At 47.5% G+C, this 27,984-nt stretch overlaps 2 protein-coding genes across 4 annotated transcripts in view; both read right to left on the bottom strand.

Moving 5' to 3' along the window:
- The window catches only part of AEBP2 (AE binding protein 2), a 39,992-nt gene extending 30,902 nt beyond the window's left edge, over nt 1-9,090 (bottom strand). For 2 of the 3 annotated variants that reach the window (XM_056516320.1, XM_056516319.1), the window contains exon 1: nt 8,389-9,089. In XM_056516320.1, coding sequence (XP_056372295.1) covers nt 8,389-9,041 — 653 coding nt within the window. In that variant the 5' untranslated portion in view covers nt 9,042-9,089. Of the gene's footprint in view, nt 1-8,388 lie in introns of all 3 variants that reach the window. The other variant, XM_056516321.1, reaches the window with a different exon arrangement.
- Nucleotides 9,091-25,049: 15,959 nt separating this feature from the next.
- Nucleotides 25,050-27,984, bottom strand: part of PLEKHA5 (pleckstrin homology domain containing A5) — a 142,363-nt gene continuing 139,428 nt past the window's right edge. The window contains 1 exon segment of the mRNA XM_056511691.1: nt 25,050-27,965. Coding sequence (XP_056367666.1) covers nt 27,947-27,965 — 19 coding nt within the window. The 3' untranslated portion in view covers nt 25,050-27,946.

Below are 27,984 nucleotides of genomic sequence, written 5' to 3' on the forward strand. Positions count from 1 at the left end.
ATTTTTCTGGGAATCAAACCTATCAAATCTATGCTTTACAATGATTACATTATTCTAACAAAAACTTCTCTAAATGAGCAGACTCAAAAAGTGTTCATAAATCAATCTTAAAAACAAGACTGCCAAATTCTGTATTAAATATATGTATTGTTATATGACTACTAAGCAAGCAACACAGCAGAAAATAAAAGAGTCAAGAGAGAGAGTTTTATGTGGCATGGCAAGTGGTAACATTAAAAATCTGTTTTAAAATTCTTTTGGAAGCAGCAGCTTATTTTAAAGCTACATCCACATAAGGTATAAACACCTAGAGAAAAGAACAACACTGCAAACACTTCAGCCTGATAATATAAAACCAGGGAAGAGAGGAAAGCTCTTTGAGACAGAGAAATTGAAGGAACTTAAAATAACACACATGCACAGGAAACAAAACAAGACTGAGAAAGTGTGTTATGATTCACCACCTCTAGAGCTGTTTCCACTCTCCTGGATCACTTAATTTGATTATTTAGATTGCTAGCCCTAGAATATTTGGGCTCATAATATTGCATAACACAAACCCAGGTTATCACAGGATGTGTAGCACACAGAGCAACTGGAAACACAATGAAAAAATGTGAAATGCCAAAATATCTGAGGAGCAGTGCAAAAATAGAGCAGGTTAAACATATGTGCCTTGTGATATGACAGCACAAAGACGACATTCTGCAAAAGGATTACACAAATCAAGAAACTGTACTCGATTCTGCCTTAAAGATACAAATACAACTGCCTTCCAGTTCTGGGAACCATGTTATCTTCAACTTGATAATCTCCCTGAAAAGTTAGAGAACAGCAACAAGTGGTTCACAATTTCCAGCCTTTACTGATAAAGGAGTGTGTTTACTAGCACAGGTTAGGAGAAGCAGAGAAGGAGAACAGTCACTAAAAACTCTTTTTTGTAACAGTGCTGCCCACTTTGAGAACCATAATCACAGTGGAGGGTGGTAGTGCCAAGGAAATTTCATCTGCTGAAGGTATTGCCCTCCCATTCCCCCAGCCTCAGGATACCCCTCCTCACCCAGACACAAAACACAGAAAACAAGTGGAATGTAACAGGACCAAAGAAAGATGCCAACACATAGAGTAGATCTAAAAAACCCTTCCAGTCTCTGTTATCATCATGTCAAATGACAGAACAAATACACAGCTAGGATAGCACTGTATGAAGCAGCAGCCTTGCCTCTTCCCACCTCAGTGAGTACTTGCTCCTTCAACTACTAACCAGGCATCAAAAGCAAAGAAAGCAGCAAAGTACAGCTCCACTAACTGGTTTAATTCATAATAACAAGGTTGTAAGTGAAGGTTTGACTCCTGCTCTGTGGGACACTGAATTAACTCCTACTTGTACCAATTGTCTAAGCTGCAACTTAGCATTCAAGTCAACTCCTTAAAGACATGCCAAAAGGAGTTTTATTTCAAAGGAAAAAGAAATATTTACATTTCTCTGTCTGCATACATTGAAAATATTTTCTTTGGACTTGTATGATTTTTTTTCATTTGGAATCTAAGACATTACTACAGCACAATAAACTAAAATGATCAAAATAAGGACTTGACTGCAATTTTACAGGGGAGCTAGTAATTTACACAAAAGGCTACATGGAATAGACATCATAGTAAGTGGAAATTCTTCATGCTACATCCTTACTAAGGCATATTGAATAAATTATAATACCACTGTATGAGCCAACACTAAGTTTTTCACAAGTCTCAACTCAAACCACCAAGGTTTTCTCCCTCTGACATTACACAAGCTGTTTGAATTACAGCACTCCTCTATGGTCACCAGGATGACAACAGGACTTTCAAAATCATTACCAGTCTTTTGCTTTCCCCCATCAAATGTCTTGGCATATACCTTAAGTAACCTTTATCAATGAAAGAAAGTATCCATTAAACATCAGCAACAGAAGCCGAGCAAAATTTATTTAAGAATGTAAATTCTAGTATGGAGAAGAAAATTAGATATGGGAAAAGAAATCCCAGGTCTTTCTTGCTTTGCATTTTACCTTTGTTAAGGGGGGAAAAAGTACTTCAGCATCTCAAAAGGCTTCAGAATTTTTCCCCAGTTCTTTGTTGGTTTCAAATGCTGCAAAACCACAGTTGTAATCACTATCTTTGCCTATCACAAAACCAATGATAAACAGCAAGCACAACATAAAATATTTGTATGTCATTTACTAAAACAAATACTTCTGAACATGGTCATATTTAAATGAACCACCGACAGAAAGCAAGTCATAAAAAAGACTCAGTTACATGGATAGAGAACCAGAAAACTCTCTACCTCAGGGAATCCTACAGAATTACCACTTACAAGTCATGCCACTGTACCTTTTAAGAGCACAAAGAAGTTCCTTACTCTCTTCTGTCCCCTAACTGGAGGTTACACTCCCACCTGTTTCAAGGACTCCCTGCAACTACTTGGCTACTTCACAGCAGAGACCAATTTTCACTTTCTTTGGGTTAAGTTCTCCCTTCCCCCTCAGGCCATTAGACAGATCTCTCCCTGTGTCCCAGAAGTTTTGTGTGTGTCTCTCACACCATCCCCTTGGCAGAACCCTCAGCTCCATCTGCTCCATCTCCCCTTTCCCAGCCAGCAGCACTCTCCACAGCCACCCCAGCAAGGGCTGCAGCTGCATTTGCACACTGCTGAGCTCCACACCAGCTCTCCCTGCTGCCCATTCCCCCACCCATTTCTCCTCATGGACAGGGGCTGTAAAAAAGGATGGAAATACATGAAAGGGACTGGAAAGCTGTGGAGAGATCTGAGCAGCAGTGGTATGGTAGAACATTCCCACTGCATCATCCAAGAGCTGGTTTTATCTGTGAGCAGCTCCAGAAATGCCATGTCACATCTCTGCCAAATGGCTGTTCAGGCTGCATGCAGCACCCTGCTTAACTACACTAGAAAGTGAAACAGGGAAAGAAAGAAAAAAGGGGGAGGGAGGGGGGGAAGAAAAACCAAGGCAGTTTTTTTTTTTCCATTACTGCCTAGGAAATTCCCTGAAAAAACCCGCCCATTAAACCCTGTACTTAGAAGTTACCAGGCTGGATGATGTCACAAACATACACAAAACACACACAGACCAGTGTGGATGTTCAAATCCTACATAAAAGCAAAACTATTTCTGTCTTAGCCTGAATAGGAAAATGTTTTTCTCAAATTCTGTGAAATATATTTACATCTTACTACAATAACTATAACAGCTCATTATACCAAGCTCTTTCATCTAGTTCACAAAAAGACCTCATGTTAACCACTCAATTATACCAACCAACAGCTTTAGTAATAAAGATACTCACCATACAAAATATCTGGGCTGTTTTGTTTTCCCATCAAAAGCTATTTTCTCCCGTGCCAGAAAGGCCTGAACATAACCATTACTGAAACAAGGGGTTTATTTTGCAATTTGAAAGCAAATAACTACAGCAACAAGAAATGCAGTTAGAAATACTGCTAATACAATTTGCAGCAGAATTTCTGAAACTTGGGTAAACTCCCGTACAGCTCACTGTGACATGGCAATATTACACACACTTGAGAAAAATCTAATGACTTAACCACCCTGCCATAAGTGCTAATGAACAATTCTTCACTTCCTGCACAGGAACAAGTGAGACTATGCAGCACAGAGAGGCCTGAAGCACTTTGTAATCTGCTCACATGGATCCATGAAACACACCTATTAGTACCACATGTCCTCCATATTACATTTCAAATTCATTGTTCTGCCTTCATTAATTCTCTCATACAACTTACATGCCACTGCCAAGTCAATCTTGAAAGTCCTTCACTTCAAAGAGTTTAAAAGATAGACAAAATAAAGACTTATTATAATTAAAAGCCTTATTATAATTAAAACTCGTATTTTTAAATCAGCATACGTGTTCAAGGTTGACAAGGCCTTCACTTTACATGAGATTTAAAAAACTCAGACTAGAGCCCAGAATGTTCATGTCTAAACCTATCTTTCAACCCATTAGTTCCACACTGTCATTTCACTCAGTAAAACGAAAAGACTTCACAATGTGAAGCACAAAAAGTTTACTCCTGAAAAACTTATCTGAAATATGTTTTCAAAAGCATTCATCTATTAAATAGGAACAGAATAACAGAAACATTTCTAGAAGTATTTTGCAAGTCTTATGTGGTTAAGAAGACAAATTGTCATTGAGTATTCCTTGAGTCAGGGCCTCTCAATAACTGACTTGTTGGTGAGTAACAAAAAACATGAAAATGTTACCACCCCACCCCCCCCAAAAATACCCAAACGAAAAAACCAGAAAATAAAGTCTTTCAAGTTCTATGAAAGTTGCCTGTGAGTAGGATGGGCATTGTTCAGTGCCTTGCCTAAGGCAAGGATGACTGCATGGCTCCAGAGCCAACCTGTTACACCTGGCCTAGCAGCACATCACCAGCACCACAGGGCACTCAGCACAGTGAAATGCACCTTACATGCTCCCTGCCCAGCCAGCAGGAGGGAGCAAAGCATCAACTGCTAAGAGGGGTAAGGATAATGCAAGAACAGTAAACCAGGGGTAACTTCTAGGTGACAGTACAAAGACACAAGATAAATTCACAAGGATGAACAAAAAAAGCTCTTCATACAGATTTACTGCATGATTTTCTGCTCAACAACTTCTTAGAACTGCAAGACATATCACTGCTTTCTAAATCCAACAAAATATGATGATGGAACTATTTCAGATTTAAATATATTTCCATAATAAGTGTTCCAGTAAACAATATTTAAATTATTTCAGTAAACTAAGTGTTTGTAAGAAAATATCATAATTCAGCAATAACAACACCAGGGAGCTGCAGATGCATTTCCACTGCACTCAGCTCAGCTGGTTTATACCCAAATCCCTGCATTTGCCTAGGTCCAGCTTCAGTGTTTCTAGTTAACTGAAGCATTATTTTCTCTTTTCAAGTCCTGTCAAATGTTTCTCAGCACTGCAGCAAGACCAGCAGCTCCAGAGGACTCTGGAGGAACACATGCATCCCCTGAGCACAGGTCCTGAGTTAGGGAAAGCCACAGAAAATGAGCAGCATTCCTGTGCTGGTAACAGCCTTTGTTCCAACTGTAAATCCAGAGGATCACTAGGCTCCAATGCAGACCATTATTACTCAGCCAGCTGATCTGAGCCTGCTCACACAGTCACAAACTCCTCACAGCAGTGGGAACTTCTGGAACTATACAGATGAACGAGACAGCTGTCAGTCCTAGAGCTGCTGCACCCAACTCTGCTGTGAGCTGAAAATGGTTATTTATCCTAGGTATGGCTCTGGGGTCTGCTTTTTCCTTTCTGGGTTTCTTGGGAGGGAAGATAAGGATGCTGTAACTAAGTACAAAACCTATCAGTGTGCATGGAAATGGAAGGTTAAAATTCACCCTAAATTTCAGGGCACTGAGAGTCACCTCTATTTTTATTTCTCGTGTTATTATAAATACTGACAAATTTCCTCCAAATTTTTGCTGCCAGCAGATACTCTCAAAATACAATAAAAGGTTAAAAATAGAAGTTGCTGAACAGTTGCTCTACTTGGACCATTATGCAAGACTTTGCTCTTCATCTGCTTCATTTGTATTTGATATCACGAAAGGAAAAATCAGAGATAACACAACATGGAGAATGATAAAGAACATGCATAAGGAAATGGGAATTTGATCATTCATGGAATTCAGGCCCTCTTACACACCCTTTTATTAATTCAAATTTTCTAAAGAGGAAGCAAGAAAAAAAATCCCAAGCCCAGGGGCATGATCTGAATGTTACCAAACCTGCTGACAGCAGGAAAGCCTTTACCAGGTACACTCTGCTAGCAGCTTCCTCTGGCTAAACCCAAGCTCTGTAAAGTCAGGCCTGTTAGCTCCATCTCTTCCCTTTCCTCTCCATTCCCTCCCCAGGGAATCTTACTTTACAACACACTGAGAGTCAGACGCTGAGTTCCTCAGGACGTCTGAGACACAGGGAGTCAGCAAAGGTCATGAAGTCCTGTACAATGCACTGTCCATACAAAACAACACTCATAGACAAAATACTGTTCTCTAACAGTCACAGAACTTACATTTTAATTCAGATGTAACCCAATGCATGAATGATGAATTATTTCATGATTCCAATACATTATTATATACCTGTACCTCCACCCTTAAGTCTAAACTGTTTCCAGCTCTTCCTTGGTATGTCACTATTCCAATTTACACACTAACTTTTGCAACACTCTGCTTGTCTGTGAGATCATCTGAAAGGCACAGGACTATGCTGTGGCTGCCTTCCAAGCAGCAGCAATCACTTGGATCCCAATGTCAAGCAAGCAACACGCTGGACTAGGTGTGACAAAAATAACGAAGCACTCTAACACTCTACAGCAAAGAGTGCACACCAAACGAAATTTTCCAGCCCCAGGAATAACAAATGGCACTCTTGGCAGCACTGCTCTTCTCCCACACTCAACAAGCAGGCCTTAGAACTACAGCACAAAATGCACTCTCAACACCCCAAGTTTTCATCCTGGCAGGTCAAGCTAAAACTTTGCAAAGATGAAAACCAAGGCACGGTCCTTATTGAAACCACTGAAGACAGAGTCCCACCCTGCAACAGGGCCCGTGCTGGCGGTGCAGGGAAGGAGCCACACACGCGGATTTAACCTCGAACAGCCAGAGGACCACGAGAACAATGACACAGAAAGAAAGTAGCAACAGCTCCGGAGTGCACAGGGCAAGGCACAATGATGCTACTTCCAGAAAACCCCTGCAAGCTATTTCTGCTATTTCCTCCACCCAGACACGCACTGGGATAAGATCATGATTAGATTTAGACTTTCATTCTATGAAAAACAAGAAGCTGTTATCTTAAAGCTCCTTCATGTACCTGGTGTTTTTCCAGAAGGCTACTACCATACTTAGTCAATTGAACGTAAAATCTCAGCTTCTGAAACAAACAAAAAACAAACGAAACCTACAAACAAACCCCAACATCCACACCCCCTTTCCACTTGCCTAAGTTTAGAAGAAAGAAAATGTGACTTCTATGAGTCTCAAAAGTCTGATGGAAACCAAAGACCTGAATTTTTTTTCTGTTTTCTTAAGACTTTTATGCCAATTACATGGTTTTGGGGAACTACGACTCACGAGCAGTTTGCTGGGCTGGTTTTAATCTTCGAGGTTAGGTCTAGTCATGCCCCATTTTCATTCTGAAATATGGGTATTTGTATAGTTACAAAGATTTTGATCTAGCTTATATCCACAGTACATTTCTGGACCACACCATGTAATTCTCCACACTTAACACTGAAATTATCTTAAGAAAACACAAATAAAATTCTAATTGTTACTTAACTGGAATCACTCTAACAGGGAAGTGTGATGCTTTTTCTGCCAAACATATAGAAAAACTGTGTAAGTTTCTTAAACTATTTGAAATGACTAATTAGTAAGGGGCACACAGCACTTTCACACTGTTTTTACGTCCTTTTTCCATCCCATTTTCAGTTTTTCAAGGAAACTGTCGCATACAACACCCAAGTGAGCCACCAGATAAGCCATGTTCTTTGAAACGCTTGACTCAGGAGGCTGAAACAGACCTGAATGGTAAAATTCAACCATGTGTGAGAATCCGCTTGTGCCGTTTCACCGGAATCCAGCTAGAATCTTGGTAAAACCAAGCTCTAAGATAGAAAAGCTCAAGAATTCATCTTTACAGATTCTGTGATTCACGGTTACAGAACTCACTCAGAGATGACTACGAGCCTCCAAATGCTGAGCCTCACTTCCCGCTGTGCATGCTTATTACTCGCGCACACGTAACGCAGCAAAGGCTGGTCTCCTTTTTATTTCATCAAACTCGCTTTTTCCCCCTCACGTTTGCGGAGGGTTTCGCTCGGTCTCCTCCCTCCAGAGCACAGCCGGTGCTGCGGGGCAGGCTCCGCACGCCGAGCCGCTTTCCCACGGCGAAGGCTCCGCGCCCACCTGCGCACCCCGGGCGCTCCGGGAGAGACAAACCCGAGCACACCGGGAGAGACAAACCCGAGCGCTCCGGGAGAGACAAACCCGAGCACACCCCGAGCGCTCCGGGAGAGACAAACCCGAGCGCTCCGGGAGAGACAAACCCGAGCGCACCGGGAGAGACAAACCCGAGCGCACCGGGAGAGACAAACCCGAGCACAGCCCGGGCGCTCCGGGAGAGACAAACCCGAGCTCCGAGCCGGAGCCGCAGCAGGATCTCTGCGGAGCGCCCCCTCCTCCCTCGGCAGCAGGCCCGGGCCCGGAGCAGGGCGGGGACCGGCACAAGTTGGCCGCACGGACCTGTGGCTGCCGCGCCGGGCCCGGCACTGACCTGTCCTCCGAGTCCATGCGGCTGAGCGGCTCCCCGTCCGAGGACATCTCCAGGCTGCCGCGCCGCCCGCCCGACGTGGCGCTGCCGCAGCTGCTGCCGCCGCCCGTGCCGGGCCCGGTGCCGTAGCCCTCGTCGCCGCCGCTGGACACGCTGCTGGAGCTGCTGCCGCCGCCGCGGCCCGGCCCGGCCGCCTGGCCGCCCCGCGGGCCCTTGGGCTCCTCCTTGGCGTCGGCCTCGCTGCCGCCGCCGGGGCTGGGCGAGCGGGTCTCGTCGCTGCAGCAGCCGCTGCTCGTGCTGCTGCTGCTGCTGCCCACCAGGCTGCTCTCCTCCTCCTCGCCTCCCTCCTCCTCCTCCTCCTCCTCTTCCTCCTCCTCGTCCTCCTCCTCGTCCTCGCCGTCCCCGGCCTGGCTGGCGCTCTCCGGGCTGGGCTCCGACATGCTCTCCGCCTCGCCGTTCAGCAGCAGCAGCGGCTCCGCTTCCGCCGCGGCCGCGGGCGGCGGCGGCGGCGGCGATAACGACGAGGAGGATCCGGCCCCGCCGGCGGCCGCCGCCGCCGCCGCCACCTCCGCCTCCTCCTCCTCCCCGGCGGGCGCCGCCTGCCCGGGAAGGCGCCGCTGGGGCTCCGCCATGTCGCTGCAGCGAGCGGCCGCCATGGCGCCTGCGAGTCGCTGCCGCGCGCGCGGGGCCGGCCGCGGGCGTGCGCGCGGCGGGGGCGTGAGCGCGCAGCCCCGTGCGCGCCCGCGCGGCCCCGGTGCGCGCTCCCGCGGCGCGCGCCCCCCCCCCCGCCCCTCCTTCCCTTCGCCCCGCTCGCGCGCCCGCGGGGAGGGGCGGGGCCCGGCTCGTGCCGCCGCCGCCGCACGCGCTACGGAGCGCGCGCGGGGACAAACACCGCGCGGGACGGGGCGGAGCGCGGGCGGCCGCAGGGGAGCCGGGCTGGAATCCGCCGGGAATCGCCGGGGAGCGGGCGGGAACTGTCCGGGGATCGCACCCTGAATCCCCGGGGAGCCGGGCGGGAACTGTCCGGGGATCGCACCCTGAATCCCTGGGGAGCCGGGCGGGAACTGTCCGGGGATCGCACCCTGAATCCCCGGGGAGCCGGGCTGGAATCCGCCGGGAATCCCCGGGAAGCCGGGCGGGAACTGTCCGGGGATCGCACCCTGAATCCCCGGGGAGCCGGGCGGGAACTGTCCGGGAATCGCACCCGGAATCCCCGGGGAGCCGGGCGGGAACTGTCCGGGGATCGCACCCGGAATCCCCGGGGAGCCGGGCGGGAACTGTCCGGGGATCGCACCCTGAATCCCCGGGGAGCCGGGCGGGAACTGTCCGGGAATCGCACCCGGAATCCCCGGGGAGCCGGGCGGGAACTGTCCGGGGATCGCACCCTGAATCCCCGGGGAGCCGGGCTGGAATCCGCCGGGAATCCCCGGGAAGCCGGGCGGGAACTGTCCGGGGATCGCACCCTGAATACCCGGGGAGCCGGGCGGGAACTGTCCGGGGATCGCACCCGGAATCCCCGGGGAGCCGGGCGGGAACTGTCCGGGGATCGCACCCGGAATCCCCGGGGAGCCGGGCGGGAACTGTCCGGGGATCCCGGCTGGAATCGCACCCTGAATCTCCGGGGATCCCGGCTGGAATCCCGAACTGCATCCCCAGGGAGCCGGGCTAGAATTCTCCGGGGATCCCGGCTGGAATCGCACCCTGAACCCCCGGCCATCCCGGCTGGAATTCTCCGGGGATCCCGGCTGGAATCGCACCCTGAATCCCCGCGGATCCCGGCTGGAATTCTCCGGGGATCCCGGCTGGAATCGCACCCTGAACCCCCCGGCCATCCCGGCCGGAATTCCCGGATCCCAGCCCGCGCTCCGCACCCAGCCCTCCCGGCGCGCTCCCGGTCCCGGGCGCGCTCCCGGACCCCAATGTAACCCCAGGGATTATCAAAGGGGAAAGGTGAAATCTCAACAGGAAGGCTGTCGGTCACACAGCAGCCTTCAGAACAGAGCTGGAAAATGAAGGTCATTTAATGGTCGTGTAAAAGGGATAAGGTTTAAAGTACATAGGATGGAGACTTGCAGTGGAACGGGATGGTAGAATCTGAACACAGTAGTTTGACAAATTATTAGGTCAGATCGAAAGCTATTCAATCTAAGGTAAATAAATCAAAAGTAATAAAACGCTATTCCATGTGAATCTTAAATATCTTACATCTGCCAGTCTTTAGCCAATACTTACAGAGCTTGCCACATTTAAAACAAAAATCATGAAGCCGTGGTACTTAAGTTTAAGAACAAACTGCAAAACACAACTCGGTCCAGAAAAACGTTGTGCCCTCTGCACAAGAGCATCCCCATCCCAAGTTACAGCAGGCACATCTGGCATTCCGCAGGGATCCTGGGCTCCGGGACAACATGGAATTATTAGAATCTGGAGAAGGTGCTCCAAAGACCTGCAGTGCAGAGCTGGAGATGGCTGCCAGCCCATCAACAGGTGCAGTTGTGAGCAGCAAAAAGAACAAGCTGTGGTGTAAGCAGCGTGGAAATAGAGAGCCACAGCACTGAAACAGCAACAGGGGGTCGGGGACTCAACATTGAACTCATCTCTGAAAACAAACCAGTAACTGCAGAGGAGCATCAGCAAATTTTGGAAACCAGCAACAGTGAAAAAGTGATGATAGCTCCTCAGATTTCTTCAAGTCAGCCTCAGCTAAAAAGTGGAAATGCTAAGAATGCTTTAAAAAAAATCCAGAGGGGGAAAGAGAGACAAGCACAGCTGCAGTGCTGTTTCTCATCTGTGCGAGATGTATGGCAGGTCTCCTGACTCAGCCAAACACGCCCAGACCCTGAGTTTGTGTCCCTGCCGTGCCCTCCCTGCTGGCACAGGTGCTGTGCCCCGGTTAAACACGGGGGGACGTTCCGAACTCCCCACCCCGGTTCAGTCCCGGCACGGCAGGAGCTGGAGCAATTCCCGTGTCTCTGGTGCCCTTCTGCAGTTCTGGGACAGAACCAGACCGGCATCGAGTCATGGGAGAGCAAAAATATGTGAAGGGCGTGGGTAAAAGACACCTTAAACAAATAGAGGGGAGAAAAGAGATCCCAAAGAACTCGAATGGAAGTTGTCCTGGCCATGGATGGTTTTTTCCCCCCAGTCTGGGTTTCTGGGGTGCTGTGTGCAGCCTGTGGCGATCCCACCTCCCCTTCCCTCTCTGCTCAGGGCGGTAGAGACGCAGCTCGTTCGGTAATTTGTGGATTCAGGGTCGGGGGAGGAACCCTCGGGACATTTCTGTGATGATCCCTTGGTGTCCTGCTCTCAGGTTTTAAACGCACAAAATTCCTCATCCAGGCTTGAGTGCTGTCATTATTGCTCACTGAGCTTTCCCCGAACAAACCCACACAGCTCACCGAAGCTAGATTTCCTTTTTCTCCAAGGTTTTTTGACTTGTCAAACCTCTTGAAAGGGATGTGTTCGAGAACAGGTGATTCTACAACTTGCAAAAGCATCTAAACCATTTACATTTGAATGCTGTGATAAAAGCTGAAAGGAGGAGACCCCTGTTAGGAAATCCTTAGGATTAAAACCACACCATTCACTTGGGCTCTGGGTGGATGTTGCTCTGTCCTCACACAAAGAGTTTCTGCTATGCTCAGTCTAGATCACCCTACAACGATGCTTTGAAGCTCAGACATCCGTGCTGAGGAATCAACAAATTGCAAAATAATAAAATAAACTTTAAGAAAGCCGGCAGATAAACCAGGAGGAGCCTATTCACAGGCAAAGATTCCAAGCAGGACCATTAGCTCAAGAACAAACAACTTGTAGACTCAGCAGAGCAGGGAGAAGAAATGAATATTTCATTCTCTTACCTCAGGAGCACCAGGGTGCAGGTGACACACTGACAGCAGGATCACAAACAAGCACACTCCACAGAAGTCGTTTCTTCTTTTGTTGATTCACAGCAATTTTGCTGCTTTATGGGGTTTTCTTGAAGGACACTTAGGTGAGATCACCAGATCTGTGTAAAGCAGGTTTATTGGGGTTTTTTCCCTAGCTTAGATCAGCATTATAGTAAGTACTGTGATATACAGAACACAAGCAAAGCATTCAAAGCAGCAAGAAAGGCCTATAAAGAGAGGAGAAAAATTAAACAGGCCTGAGGTACAGGAAAGGTGACATCCAGTCTGACACTAGCTAGGATGCCAGGAGAGACTTGTAAAGCCAAGATTTGGTCCCTGAGCTCCCTTCCCCAGCCCCCTGCATGTCTGAAAGCAGTGCAGGAAATTCCTGCTGCCTGCCATCCTGACTCACCTTGCTCACTGTTCTGCCTGCTCAGCAGGCTGCACCCTTCCCTTCCCTTCCCTCTGCCCCACCCTTCCCATCCAGACCGAAGGTGTGCAGGGACAGGCTGCCCCCTGCTCCCAGAGAGCAGCCTGCTTCCCTTCCCTTCCCTTCCCTTCCCTTCCCTTCCCTTCCCTTCCCTTCCCTTCCCTTCCCTTCCCTTCCCTTCCCTTCCCTTCCCTTCCCTTCCCTTCCCTTCCCTTCCCTTCCCTTCCCTTCCCTTCCCTTCCCTTCCCTTCCCTTCCCTTCCCTTCCCTTCCCTTCCCTTCCCTTCCCTTCCCTTCCCTTCCCTTCCCTTCCCTTCCCTTCCCTTCCCTTCCCTTCCCTTCCCTTCCCTTCCCTTCCCTTCATCCCTGTATCCCTGTGTCCCTTTATCCCTGTATCGCTTTATCCCTGTATCGCTGTGTCCCTGTGTCCCTGTATCCCTGTATCCCATCCCATCCCTGTGTCCCTGTATCCCTGTGTCCCTGTATCCCCGTATCCCATCCCTGTGTCCCTGTATCCCATCCCTGTGTCCCTGTGTCCCTGTGTCCCCGTATCCCTGTATCCCTGTATCCCATCCCATCCCTGTGTCCCTGTATCCCTGTATCCCTGTGTCCCTGTGTCCCATCCCCTCTCCCAGGCAGAGGCTGTTCCCTCTCTCTGCTCCCGGAGTCCAGCCTGGTTCTCACCCTTCCCTCCAGCCCTGAAATTCCCCCTGATGCGATTCTGGCCCCAGCCTCTCCTGCAGCGCCGCTTGACTCTCCCTTTAAACTTCCAGGCTCCTTTCTTTCTCAAGCTGCCTTTCATCTTTTCAGGAGCCGTGGCTGTGGGAGGCTCCAGGCTGGGGGCTGCAGGGAATGCTTGGGAGGGGTCCCTGTTCCCTGCCCGGGTGCTGAGCCCTCGCTGGGGCTGGAACCGGCTTGGAAAAACTCTCTGCAGCCCAAAGGATTCTCGATGCTGCCTGGGGCTCCTTCCCCTCTGCCCTGCCCTGCTTGGTGCCACGCTGCTCCGCTGCCAGCACAGCTGTCCCTGACATTCCTGCAGCATCCCGAGCAGGGAGCTGCTCTGAGTGGTGGCCGGGAGCGAAAAATGAAATGGCATTCTGTTCCTGTTAGGTCATGGGCTCCAGGCAGCTCAGCCAAATGTAACGCTCTGGGGATGGGGAGAGAGGAGCAAAAAAAAAGTTAAAAACTTGCTAGGGTGACACAAAGGACCAGGGGTTATTCAGGAATGGAAAGCCCCATTCTGTCATTCTGGAACTCGTCCAAAAGCACATCCCAACATTCATTCTCTCTGCATTTGTGGTAAACTCGTGCCAGAGCACTGGAGACGAGGACACCTCTGCTTTAAGCCACATATAAACACAAAAAGTGAGAGCAAGGCCACGTTCCAGAGATATTCTGATGCAATTGAAAGGAATCAGGTACCTTACAAGTAGATGAAACCTCTAAAATGCACACTAATTGGTGCTCAATTTGTTGTCAAATTATATTGAAGGAAAACAGGAAATACAAATTAACAAAGCCTGAAAATTTCTTGTAACTGAAAGATGAAAAGCTGTGAGTTCAAGGCATTAGGGGGCCTTGTCATATGGTTTATTGATGTACTCTACAGGTTGCTGCAAAACCTGAAATATAAGCACAGAATTTCAGTTAGGTACTATTCAGGTGTGATATCCTGTTAGTTATTATAGATACTACTGAGAATGAACTCGGAATTTGCTTCAGAAACAAGAGCTACTCACAGCACTTTGCACTGCTGTGGCTGAATATTAACCCTGTCACCCATGTCCCTGTGACTGCCAGGGCTTGCACTGTGTGTGCTGGAAATGCATTCTGCTTTCCTCTGAAACTGCTGGGAAAGTTTTTCCAATGCCACATTGGAAAATCTAAATAACTGCTGCAATATGTCATATGAACAGGTGAAACAGCAATTTATGCAGGACTGTACAAGCAAACCGAGCATCTTTTCTCTGTCATCAGTATTGTCAATATTTTTATTTAGGACTAAAAAGCCTACATAAATTATCAGGAATACTTTCTTTTCCTCCCAAAGTGTCCTAAACCTCCTTGTGTACATTTTCTTTTTGGCACAGTTTGCTCTTTTTCAGCAAAGGCAGCCAAAATTCTTAAGTCTTGGGAGAATCAACATCCTTAAATGCTGTCATTTAGATTCATTTTAGCCAGAGATAATTAAAATATTTGCTTCCAGATTACAGAGTCTTTACATGCTGTTAATTTGGGGGATTGGTTTTCTCAACATTCTTATGCAAAGCAGAGCTGGATTCCAGCTTTAAATGAAGGTGTGTGCCTGAGCACATGTAGAGAGGTGGCAGCAGTATGTTCATTTATTTTCTGCAGGTCACTTGCTGCACAACCTCCCAGTAAAACCAGGGGAGGTCAGCCCAGCTGAGGGGGCAATCATGCACAAGCACACTAGGCAGAAAATCCCCCTTTTTCCCTAAAAATATAGATGGGGAGTCAGGAGCACAGGGGTTTTTTTGACACATGGAAGTTCTTTTCAAAAACCATAAAAGTAATCAAGATCTTGCATGTTGCAGAACCGGTGTGTAACCATTACAACCAAACAAAAATGCATCATTAATTGAATGCTAATTAAATACAAATCACAGCTTGGAAGGAGTGCAAGTTTAGGATTACTTTGAAACTCCCCTCCTTCAGTTTGTGGGTAACTAGAATATGGGTTTTCCATAGAACAGTTTTAGATTTCTTTAAATTTATGTTTCACAAAATTTAAACGAAAATCCCCTGACAGAAATCTAGTTATAACGTTTGTGCACTTTTTTTTTTTCCCCTCTTTACTTGAAACAATCTGTCCTTCCAAGGGCTGGGGCTGGGCTGAGCTGGGCTGAGCTGGGCTGAGCTGGGCTGGGATGGGATGGGCTGAGCTGGGCTGGGCTGAGCTGGGCTGAGCTGGGCTGGGATGGGCTGAGCTGGGCTGGGCTGGGCTGGGCTGGGCTGGGCTGGGCTGGGCTGGGCTGGGCTGGGATGGGATGGGCTGAGCTGGGCTGGGCTGGGCTGGGCTGGGCTGGGCTGGGATGGGATGGGCTGAGCTGGGCTGGGCTGAGCTGGGCTGAGCTGGGCTGGGCTGGGCTGGGCTGGGCTGAGCTGGGCTGGGATGGGCTGAGCTGGGCTGGGCTGGGCTGGGCTGGGCTGGGCTGAGCTGGGCTGAGCTGGGCTGGGCTGAGATGGGCTGGGCTGAGCTGGGCTGGGCTGGGCTGGGCTGAGCTGGGCTGAGCTGGGCTGGGCTGAGCTGGGCTGGGCTGAGCTGGGCTGAGCTGGGCTGGGATGGGCTGAGCTGAGCTGGGCTGGGCTGAGCTGGGCTGGGCTGGGATGGGCTGAGCTGGGCTGGGCTGAGCTGGGCTGGATGGGCTGAGCTGGGCTGGGCTGGGCTGGGCTGGGCTGGGCTGGGCTGGGCTGGGCTGGGCTGGGCTCAGCTGGGCTGGGATGGGCTGAGCTGGGCTGAGCTGGGCTGGGATGGGCTGAGCTGGGCTGGGCTGAGATGGGCTGGGATGGGCTGGGCTGAGCTGGGCTGGGGCTGGGCTGGGGCTGGGATGGGCTGGGCTGGGCTGGGCTGGGCTGGGCTGGGGCTGAGCTGGGCTGGGGCTGGGCTGGGCTGGGATGGGCTGAGCTGAGCTGGGCTCGGCTGAGCTGGGCTGAGCTGGGCTGGGGCTGGGCTGGGCTGGGCTGGGCTGGGCTGGGCTGAGATGGGCTGGGATGGGCTGGGATGGGCTGGGCTGAGCTGGGCTGAGCTGGGCTGGGGCTGGGATGGGCTGGGCTGGGCTGGGCTGGGGCTGAGCTGGGCTGAGCCCCAGCCCTGAGCCCTGCAGCAGGTTTGGAGGCAGCCCCTGATGGCTCCAGTCAGACTCCCAGAGAGCACAGGTGACACATCCAGGTCCTGCTAAATGCCATGAGACAGAAATGACAAACAAAGGAGATTACCTGTTCTCCAGCACTGCCAGGTCTTGGCAGGCAGGGGCTCCAGGAGGGAGGTCGTCCTCGAGAGAGGCATTTGTCACACACTCTGGCCAGCCTTGGGCTGTCTTGGAGAAGGTGTCACAGTCCAGATTTCCCAAAACCTTAACAGCTGGATGATTCATCTTCTCTCCCCACTGCTCTGCTTAGGTAACAAGAAAAATTCAGGTCATGGGAAGTTTATCAAACAGCTAGAGATACACAGAATTAGTTTATTTAAATAGAATTTATTATTTGGTAGCCTTGAGCACAAGCAAACACATGAATTTCAGAGAAGTTCAGAACTGCATCCAAAGGCATGAATTGCCATTATTAGGGCATTCAGTGAACAGAGAAGTCATACTCAAATTAATCAAAACTAATTTAACAATGACAAAGCAGCAGGATGACTTCATTGTCGTTTGCCACTAATGACAAATGTTTATTACAGAGAGTGTATTTGTCTTCTGAGCTATTAAAACATTGTTTGCTATTCATAACTCCTCAAACCTTTCCTGTAAGATGAGGGATCCATCATGTTCATGGAAAATAAGCCAAGCTTGTCCAAGTACAGCACCCCTCCCTATTCTCAGTCAATCAAATCTGAGAGAGAGAGAGGGAGACTGATGAGAACAACCTACTTTTCTGTGTGAGGCATTCACTGAATGTGAAAAGGGTTTCAGCAGGACCCAGAAAGTCGCTGTTGTCATGGCAGCACTGGGAAGCCCAGGGACTGAAAGGATCTCCATCAGCTCAGTGCTGTGCCAGGGGAGCTGGGCTGTGTGCCTGCTGACAGCAGGGCCAGGGGAATGCCTGCCTGTCAAACCCTGCAAGCTTCCCCAGCCTGCCTCTGCAGCTGGGACACAGCTGCACTCTGGCTGAAATGGAAACCCCAAGGAGATCCCAGCCCATCCTGCAGCCCAGCTCCACCCACGGAGCCACTCCTGCACCCTGGGTGCTCTGCTGTTCACCTGGGGCAGGAGGATGAGCATTTCTGTGGCAGGAGCTGCTCCTTGGGCCATGCCCTTGGCAGGGGTGGGATGTTACCTGCTCAGCTCTGGCCACTCCAGCCCAGGGCATTGCTCTTGTCCCTGAGTCTGTGCCAGCTGCCCTCTGCCATCCCCCCAGCACCAGCTCTGGGACACCTGCCAGGCTGCTCCATTCCCGTGGAGCCTTGTTTCACAGAAATGACTAGAAGTGGTGGCTGCACAGGTGAGGTCCTCATAACTTAGGAAGGTAAGGTCTTTTTGGCTGTGCACATATTGGTTGAGTCCTGGTGCTTCTTGTTGGAAGCAGTGGGAAATGAGAACATTTGGAATCTTGTGGTTACCCACTGGTTATCACTGATGGAATGAAAACTGAGATTGAGTGCTTTACACCCAACAACAACAGCCACCTTAATTGCAAAGTAAATGATCAGAGATGTGCTCTCAGAGGGATTTTACAGGCTTTGTCTGAAACTTTGGTGTCTCTGGCAATGACTGCAAAATTCACATTGACCCCAGTGGGGCCAGACTACCAAAGTCAGCCTGAGCTGGGAACTAGGGAGTTTTGGGGAACTCACAGCAAGTCCTGGTCTCCTGCTGTTTTGGCCCCTACCAGGAGAGCCTAAGTTGCACTGTGTTCAGAATTCACCCTCCATCAGTCAGAATTTCAGCAGCTCAGAGCTCCACTCTCTCAGGGGCTGGGATACGTGGCAGAACTGGGAGATGTAGATCCTGAATGATCTCAGTGCCCCAGTGATGTGCCCTATGGCTGCACTGCACATCCTCTGAGAGGCAAAGCAGGGATTCCCCTCTCCTCAATTCTACTCCCAGCAGCAGAGGGGTGGGCAAAGCCCTTCAGCATGAAGTGCAGAAACCTGTGCCTGGTTAGGATATGCTCCAGAGAGTCTTGGCCAGCCTGCTCTGGGGTGCAGTTGTTTGTCTTTGGAGCCTGCCAGTGAAAGCTGCTGTTAAACCCTCCCATGGAGTGTTCTCAGCAGGGAGGGGCCTGGCTTCTCATGGCATAAACCTTTTGAGTCTTGTCAGTCTTTTAAAATTGTTTTTTTCAGTCAAGATGAACATTATGTGCTTGGTGATCTTTGCCTAGTGACACATGCAAACTGTATTTAGGAAACAAATACTACCCAGTACTTTTCTAGGCAGATCAGTGCCCCAAACATATCATAAGATACTGAAGTTAGAGTGGGAAAAGGGGCACTATAAATTCTTGGCAAGCTGCTGCTATAGAGGGATACTGTCAGCAGCAGTTTGGCTTTATATTGCATTTAACTGGACAATTTATCAGAACCATCATCTTTGCAGTTGAATTTCTCTCTGGGTTTGGGAATTCTAAGCATTTGTTTCATCTGGGTGAAAAGTGGATTTGGCTATTTAAAGCCTGGAAAATATGGGAAACTTTTTAGAGCGGGTGGAAAAGAGCTGATTTTAAATGTGGTGAATGTTACAGTCCATGCCTACATGTCTTCACATGAAACTGGGGTTTCTCAAATTGGGGAAGGTATTTGATTTCAGCTGTGCTAGTGCATAAGAGGTACAACAAAGAGGGATGTGTGACAGAAGTGTGACTCAGGCACTGAAAGCATTAAGGTATCAGCTCTGCAGAGAGCAGTGACCTAATTCTGCCTTGTTTCTTCCAAGGAAAATCCTTTGGCTCCACTTCAGGCCATGGTTTCTGTTCTCCCTGCTATCTTGAGGACCTGATCTCACACAAAAGTGCCTCAGACATGTTCACATCCCAGTTTCTCAAGCCCAAGTTTCATGTAGAGAGGAAGCAAAGCAGCCAATTTAAAATGGAACTTTACAGAAAAAAAAGACCCAAACATTCTCTTCACCTTCCTCAATAAAACATAAATTAAGTGCTGGACCAATGTCCATGAACCACTTGTGGTTCAGATTTTTTATAACAGTATGTATTTTGGAGGTCTTTTGTATATTAGTGTGGTCAGATTTTGGGACTTTCTTATATTGCAGTGAATGATCTCAGTCCAGCACCTGCACTGCACTATGGTAGCTCCTTTTGGCATAGTGCATGCACGTTCACCTCCACTACATGCAGCATGTTCTACAGCAAAACCTCACAATTCAGTTTATATCATGCTTTACAGAGAATGACAGAATAAAGGCTGGTTCAAAAGCCATATAAATACTGAAACACATCCCCTCCTCCCTTATCTAATTACACTGCTAACAAGCAACATGCAGAATTTTGTCTGGGGTGTAGGAACCACAAGAGATCAGATTCCCACACAGATTCTCTCCTGTATCAGAATGTTTGAAGTGTGAGTGTGTTTAAACCATGCAACCTGCCCACCTGAAGCCAAAAGGGCTGTTCCCATCTGGGCTCAGATCTGCTGCATCAACACAAATTCTGTTGCCCTGGTTATGTGCAGCTGCAGGTTAGACAAGAACACATTTTGTCAGTTCTGCAGTAATGTGTCTTGCAGTTCCAGTGTAATATGATTGTCCCCTTTTTATCTTTAATTGTTGCTGTGCACCATTAGGCAGCAATAACACCATACTTAAAAGTCACTTTGTTTTTCCATTTGGTGAAGCAACCCCATTTTATGGGCCAGGGAAGGCTCTGGGATGTGGCTGCAACCTTGCAAAAAAAGCTGTTTATGCAAAGTCCTATCAAGAACTTCTTTCATTTAGGTTAAAGGATCAAGTCCTTAACATTTGAAAATACACAATAAACACACAACACTGCATCATTGAGTAGGAAGGTTAATAAAAGTACAGCCTGGCATTAACATTTAAAAGGCTCTAAATTTTTTCTCCACAGGTAATTAGTTCACACAATGAAATAATCTGCTTTCCTATCCTGGAAACACACGCACGAACCAGCTCAGATAACATCATTTACATACGGGCTGCTGCATCCGCATGTTAATGTCTGGCGGTGAAAAGTTGAGACAAGTTTGTAATCCCCGATTTCCTGCGTGCTCAGCTCCCGGATTCCCAGGAGGGGAAGGGACCGGACAGAACATCGCCGGGACGAGGGGCCAGCTGCAGCCGCACATCTGCACCTCACAAACTTTCTCTTTCACAGTGTCTGACAGTCCCGGGCGGCTCTTCTGTTAAACTGCTCTCGGTGTTTGTCCCCTTTGTCACCCTCGTGGCCGTGGCCACCATCCCCAGCCCTTTGTGCTGCTTTGTCCCGCTCCGCGATCCGCATTCCCACCCCAAGGCTGGCGTGTCACCCATCCCACCCCCGCTTTGTCCCCAAAACTGCCACGCCATGGCAACCGTGGACAAAGGAACGGGGAAGGAGGGACTGCAGGGGGACGGAGCAGCGAGAGAAGGGGGAAGGAGCAGCGAGAGCAGAGCAGGGGGAAAGAGCAGCGAGAGCAGAACAGGGGGAAAGAGCAGCGAGAGCAGAACAGGGGGAAAGAGCAGCGAGAGCAGAACAGGGGGAAAGAGCAGCGAGAGCAGAGCAGGGGGAAAGAGCAGCGAGAGAAGGGGGAAGGAGCAGCGAGAGCAGAACAGGGGGAAGGAGCAGCGAGAGCAGAACAGGGGGAAAGAGCAGCGAGAACAGAGAAGGGGGGAAAGGAGCAGCGAGAGAAGGGGGAAAGGAGCAGCGAGAGCAGAACAGGGGGAAAGGAACAACAGCAGCAGTGGGAAATGAGCAGCAGAAGCTCCAGTGAGAAAGGAGCAGCAGAAGCTCCAATGGGAAAGGAGCAGCAATGGGAAAGGAGCAGCAGTGGGAAAGGAGCAGCAATGGGAAAGGAGCAGCAGAAGCTCCAGTGAGAAAGGAGCAGCAGAAGCAGCAGCTGCAGCAGCTGCAGTCAGGCGAACTTTGTTCTGCCGGGCTCCGTCGGGGTGAGCACTTGAACTTGGACTGAAAACACCCGTCCTTCAGCTCCTGCTCCCCTCCTAGCACAGCTCTTGTGCCCGGGGCAGGACTGGGAGCAGCCTGGCTGTCTCTGCACAGAGTTACAGCAGTGCTTTGCAGCCCAAGCCAGCTGCAGAAGGAGGGTTAGGGGTAAATCTCCCCCTGCAGGGATAGTTCCCAAAACACAAATCCAGCTTCCTGGGCATCCCTAACATCTCCAGCTCCTCCAGCAGGAGGCCATCCACTCAAGCGAACAGAAATGCACTTTGCTGCATCCAAAGGTGCAGTGACAGCACCCCAGGGTTTGGGAATTGCCTGGAGAGCCGACAGTGCTCAAACTCCAACCAGGATTCACTCTGAACAGCCTGGATCTCCCAGCTGAGCAGAGATCTCAGACTCCACACACCGCCTAGGATGAATTACCTGAAATGCTGTGCGAGTGGGGATCCTGCTGGCAGGTGGAGCAGCTGCAGGGCACGGATGGAGTGAACGTGGAGCACTCCTGGGAAACAGGCACGGCTCAAGGCAGGGCTGCAGAGCCCCACCTTCTACAAACATGACCCAGCTGTGCTCCTTGGGGTCCACGGGACTTTAATGAGGCGAAAATTATCAGAATGTCATGACCTCTGTTCTCCCTCGTCCTAAAATGAGGATGATGGAAATGAAGTGGAGCTGATCACACAGAATGGAATAGCTTTAAGGTCATGAAATAAAAGTTTTAAAATAAAAAGCTGTAGTTATCCCCCCAAGTCAGCTCATACAAGCAAGTGTGGTTTTCCCAGTGTTGTAGTCCATGAGTATTAACCAATTCCTCTTCACTAATGCAATCTCCTAAATGGCTGAGGCTGCTTGGTCAATTTGTAGCTGCTACCTTGTAAATAGTGGTCAGGATTTCACACATTATCCAGGCACTTTGTCTTCATAAAAATATTTATTATTTGTAGGCACAATATACTAGAAGCAGTAGTTACAAAATACTATGGCTCTGTTGGCACAGGCTAAGAGAACAGCCAGGAATATTATTCAAAGGTGATTCTGGTTTCCAGGCAATTTCCCTGCTCACAAAATGACACTTCAGCTAGACCTGACTCCTGCAAGCTGCCTTCCTTGCAAACAGACATTCTCCAAAAACCCAACACAAACCAGCATCAGGAAACCTTCATCACAAACTTCAGCTGTCTTTTTTCCCCTCTGTCTGGAGATGAGCATTTCAGTGTATAAAATGAGTGAACCCAACAGCCATGAACAGCTGTTCCCCTGTTTCCTAGAATGGTGGATGAGCATACTGAAAAAAAAATCAAATTCCTCTTTAAAGTTCCCCTTTAAAGCTCAAACATCTGAAACAGCCTGACTTGGGAATTTACCAAGAAGAAAGTTGCACAGTATGAAGCACTCAACTACATGTGTAATCAGTGAAAAGACTCACCAGAAATTCGTATTGTGAAGAGGTGATTTATAAGCTGAGTTGCTGAATTTTGCAGTCCTGCCCTCCCCTCAATTGCTTTGTAATGTACTGTCAATTAATGACAATTTTCTCAAAGAATCTTAACTATTTGTTTGTGCCTACTAATTATTTTATTTCTAGTACAGTGACTATTACTTAGAATTTTTTTTCCTAAATAGAATCCACAGAATAGAATTATTTGCTGAAAATAAAGGAGATTCATGTGCATGTTACTTGGAAATGCTGATCTGCTCTGGCTCAATACTTCAGGATGATAAACACCTGCAGATTTTCACCACTCCAAGCAAGAAAGTGATTGCCTGGACTCAGCTGCTCATGGAGGGCCAGAATGCATGTCTGGGTGTGGATAAGGCAGTTTTCCTCCATAAGGAAAGCAGAGTATTTTACACATTGGGCTGTAATGGATTTAAAGATGCAGAAGAGTCCAGAACAGCACCAGTTACTTCACTGTGACACAGACCAGAGGATCAAGTATTTTCATTGACCAATGAAAGTAAGTAAATCTTCCTTGTTCTACATATAAACTTTAACATGCAGAGTCTGTTTTTTTGGTTTTTTTTTTAAACAGTACTCATTTCACCTTCAAAAGAACAAGAGGGTGTTTCCATTTTTAGCCTGAAATACTTTGAAGTGTTCCCGTTCCACAGAACAGGGATCTGGATAGAATTTGACAAAAAGAAAAAAAAAAAAAAAATCAATTCCTTATTTTCATTTTGGTTTCAGTAATAAAGAAGTTAATGATCCCACATCTGGCTTTGTCCAGATATACTCTACAGCAGCCCACTGAGAACAGCACTGTTTGCTTATAGTTTTACTTTTATCCCAAGCAGAACCTAATCCAGCCCAAATGAGTGTTCTTGAACACAGCCCTAGCCAGACTGGCACAGGAGGCAATCAGCACCTCTGCTGATGTCACTTACCCAGAGCTGCAATTAAGAGTTGCTTGCAGTTTCTCCACAGCAGCCACATATTTAGACAGACCTTAAAAACATTTTCTTTGGCATACCACAGAATGAAGAAATACCACAAAAAAAACCCCCCCAAAAACAAACTAACCAAAATCCTCATTCCACAAGTAACATTTGAATGCTGACACATCTGGAACAGCTGGGTAACAAGCTGTGCATGTCAAGTTCAGACAGCAGCTGCTTTTAGCCTTCATTTTGGGTCAGGCATTTGTTTGCAGCCACCAGTATATTCCATTTCATTCTGTAGCAGCTCCTCAGTGTTCCCATATGGACAAACCAAACAGCTCCCAGGATACACCAGCAAGCACATACAATGTTCTTTAGAAGAAATGAAGGCCAGATGTTGCTTTATCTCCACCTGCATCCTTAAAAAAGTTAGATTAAGTTGTTTCAGATAGATTATTAATGCCAGGTACAGGCAATTTGTTTATCAGCCATTTAAATGTCAACCTTTTAAAGGACAGAAAATAACATTTTAACTTAGGATTCAAACTGAAATAAGATTAAACTACCCTAGAATACTTCAGAAAATAATTATAGCACAATGCAGGATCACAGGGACAAAACAGCATTGTGCAGAAGAGACATGATGAGCCATTTCTGAGATCTGAATGGTTTGTTAGACTTTTGGTTTATTAGAAAAGGAAAAATAAACCCCATAATGAAAAGTTGGAGGTAAGACTTATCCAACAGCACCACTGATTGAAGGTCTTCTACTCTGCTGCTTTGCTCACCCGGGGTACAACTTAAGCCACTAGTCTAAGTCCTAGAGAATTTATTCAATCTCTCACTGACAGTGTAATTAATGAATGCTTTTCATGTATGCAGTCCTGGCACATCTAGTGGATCCCTTAGGGTGGATAAGAATTCTGTCACAGGCTGTCCAGTTAATGTGATTTAGATTGAAATGTGCCATTTTTTTTGATTTCCTGAAAATAGAACCTTATTGGATTCGTTTTACTACGCCTATTTCTGAGGACATGTGAACTGCAGACTCCTTTTTCTACCTCAGTGATAACACAAACAAGGTTTGGGTTTCAGCTGCCTGCAGAGGTCTTTCCCTTTGAGCCAGTCCACAACATACAAAAACTGCCAAGACACCAACTATAACTTTTTGAGTAATGTCACTTTATTAAGGGACTTAAAAGAATCACATTCTCTAGTAGCCTTGGAACAATGCAAATGGTGAACAAAAGACAAAAATAGATGTAATTGGTTCTGAAAAGCATGAACATCTGTAGAGAATGTGTTGCATTATTCCTAAGGACTCCTGCTTTTGAAAAAAAAAGCACGTTCTATATATACAAGTGTCAGTGCAATAGCCAATAAAGCAATCAGTCAGAAATATAAAAATATCCTAGATACAAACTTAAAATAGATGTTTGAAGGCTGACCATATCAGTATTCTGATATTTCTGTATCTCAGGAGTACGATCACTGGGATGAGTTATTCTGATGAGGTAAGAAACAGTAGATGCTCTGTGAGAGCACAAAGCCATACATTTATTTTTTTTTTTAATAAGACAAAAAAATAGAGCACCCAATGAAACTCCAAGTCTTTGCAGCAAGTGCCCAGAGGAAGTGAAATTATAGTCTATGATCATTACTGCATTCCTGCATCATTCACCTTTGCTGTCTTTGCCAACAGCTCTATCAGCAAAACTTGCTCTTCTCTCCCCCTTGCTCAGCTCCATCATGAACTGCACGTTCCTTGCAGATACACCAAACCAACAGAGAAAACATCTATAGGTGTCCAAAAATCACTTAGTCATTCTTTCCTTCATTGGCTGCAATTCTTTTCTTGGCAGCAAGGGCAGAAAGAGATTGCAAAGCCTGACAGCAAGCAGCTCTCTGGGTTAGGGAGAGAACAGGGTGTGTCCTGTTTGCTTTGCCTCAGGTGTTCAGTGATGCCACTGCACTTGAGCCTGGGTTGGTTGAGCAATAAAACCACATTCCTCTTCTTTGCTCTGGCTTTGGATGGAAGGATGCACTAATTTGGGGCTGCTGTTCCAAAGAACAGAGGGTGATGTGGTACCTTTTCAGCTCGATGCTGTCTGCCTGCATCACCATTCCTCTTTCCTTCAGCCCCCTCTTCCACTGTGACCCCTCCAGGCTCTGCTGCACAATTCTGACCCCTAGTTTTTCACTTTTCAGAGAAAATGGCAGAACAACAGGTAGCCAGACAACACAGTCTGTATCTCTGTGGCAAAGAGCACCAGGAAAAACTGGCGGCAGAGCAGGGAGTGCCAGAAGAATCCAACAAACACAAACTCCTACTTGGGCAGAGGGGCAATGGCAATGTCATTTCAAACTGTGTGCCAGTATCAGGCACTCCTCTGTGGAAAAGCACAGTGAATTACATTTAGTTTCTAGAACAGCAATATTAACTTGATCAGGATATGATCTGTATGATAAAAAAGCACAGCAGGAGCTGGCAGCTGCCTCCCTGTGAAACTTGCCTTACCACTTATGGCACACACATGCACTGAAGCACACAGCAGCTGCCTGAACCTGCAAAAGATTCCTTAGCTTTCCATCCTTGATTGAAAAGCTTTCCCTGAAATATTTTCGTTTTTCTTACTTCTTTTCTAAACCTCTTTTCTCTCAGGCAGCTGTGCGAGACGGAACAGCGAAGCTGCTAACATCTGTAGCGTGACAACACTTGACAGATTATTTCGGGTTTTCTTCCAGTTTCTGGAAGATGCTGTGCAGATGCCAAAGCCTCCAGGAATCATCACACTTCTCTCCTTAACCCCAATGAACTTGGCAATCAGCGTTTGCAAATATTGAATTAGTGCTCACCACACCCCACTAAGGCTATTACCTCCCGTGTAAACAGGCAGGGAAGGCAGGCACAGAATGACTAAGTGATTATTCCAGAATCACAGCAGCAGTCTGGGAGAGCCAGCAGCTGAACCTGTATTTCCTGCAGCTCAGTCTCAGGCTGGCTGCTTTGCTCTGTGCTGCAGCCTGCGTTCTTTCCCGAAGAGGAAGACTGGGATCTCGTAAGAGTCTGTCACTGCTACTCTGCTTGACAGGAGGTGCTGCCAGTGGGAGAGGAATTGTTGCACTCCCCACATCAAAAGGTGGAACACAGTGTGACATCTGTCTGCTGGAAGAAATACTAACCGTGCCAGTCCTTAAGAACATCCACATTTATTTAATATGATAGAAAAGGAATGGGATATGAACATTCGTATCTGAACAATAGTAAGTGGCTTCTCATACTTACATCATATGTGCTCATTGTATAATATATACACAATGAACATAATTACATTTGTACACAAACTAAGTACTGGATTGAAAACCTGCTTATTGCTGTACACACCCTAACCCCATGAAGGAAAAGCCCAGTACCTCAAAATACCTACACTCCATTTTAGTCAAGAAAAAGTAACCACTAACATTAATGTCTATGTTGACAGAGGTGTGGCAGTAACTGCTGACATTGCAACCTGACCAAGAAATCATTACAGCAGAAACAGGACATCTTTTACTAAGCAATAATAAAAATGGCACATTTTAAATATATCTATATGTATATATATATAAAAATTTTACAAATAAATTGTTAAAACAATAAATTGTAATGTTTAAAAAATGTAAAACAAGGTTTAGTGGTGATATGTAAAATTAACCAAATTATGCATCTAAAAGAAGCAAAAAAAGTAAACTTACATGATCCATCATTAAAAGAACATTAAATTCTGAAGAACAGCAAATAAAGTTCTGACTGTAGGCTGCACACTGAAAAGAGCCTTTATTTATGTGCACAGCAATGGTAGCAGCAAGCTGGTATCAGGAGAACAATCTGAAGGTTGTTGAGTGTACACGTGGGCCATTTAAAGCTCTCTTGGAATAAACATTTTCCAGGAAGTGATAAAACGATGCTCTGTGGCCAAAAGCATCAGAACTATGAATTTCATAGATTTAAAATATACTGTACAATATCTTCTCATATTTTCATAGGTCAGGTCCATACATCTCAGGCATGAATTGTTTCAACAGAAGCTGTCAGTGCTGAAAGACAGATATAGAT

Source organism: Oenanthe melanoleuca, chromosome 1A (assembly GCF_029582105.1).
Source record: "Oenanthe melanoleuca isolate GR-GAL-2019-014 chromosome 1A, OMel1.0, whole genome shotgun sequence".
Taxonomy (NCBI): Eukaryota; Metazoa; Chordata; class Aves; order Passeriformes; family Muscicapidae; genus Oenanthe; species Oenanthe melanoleuca.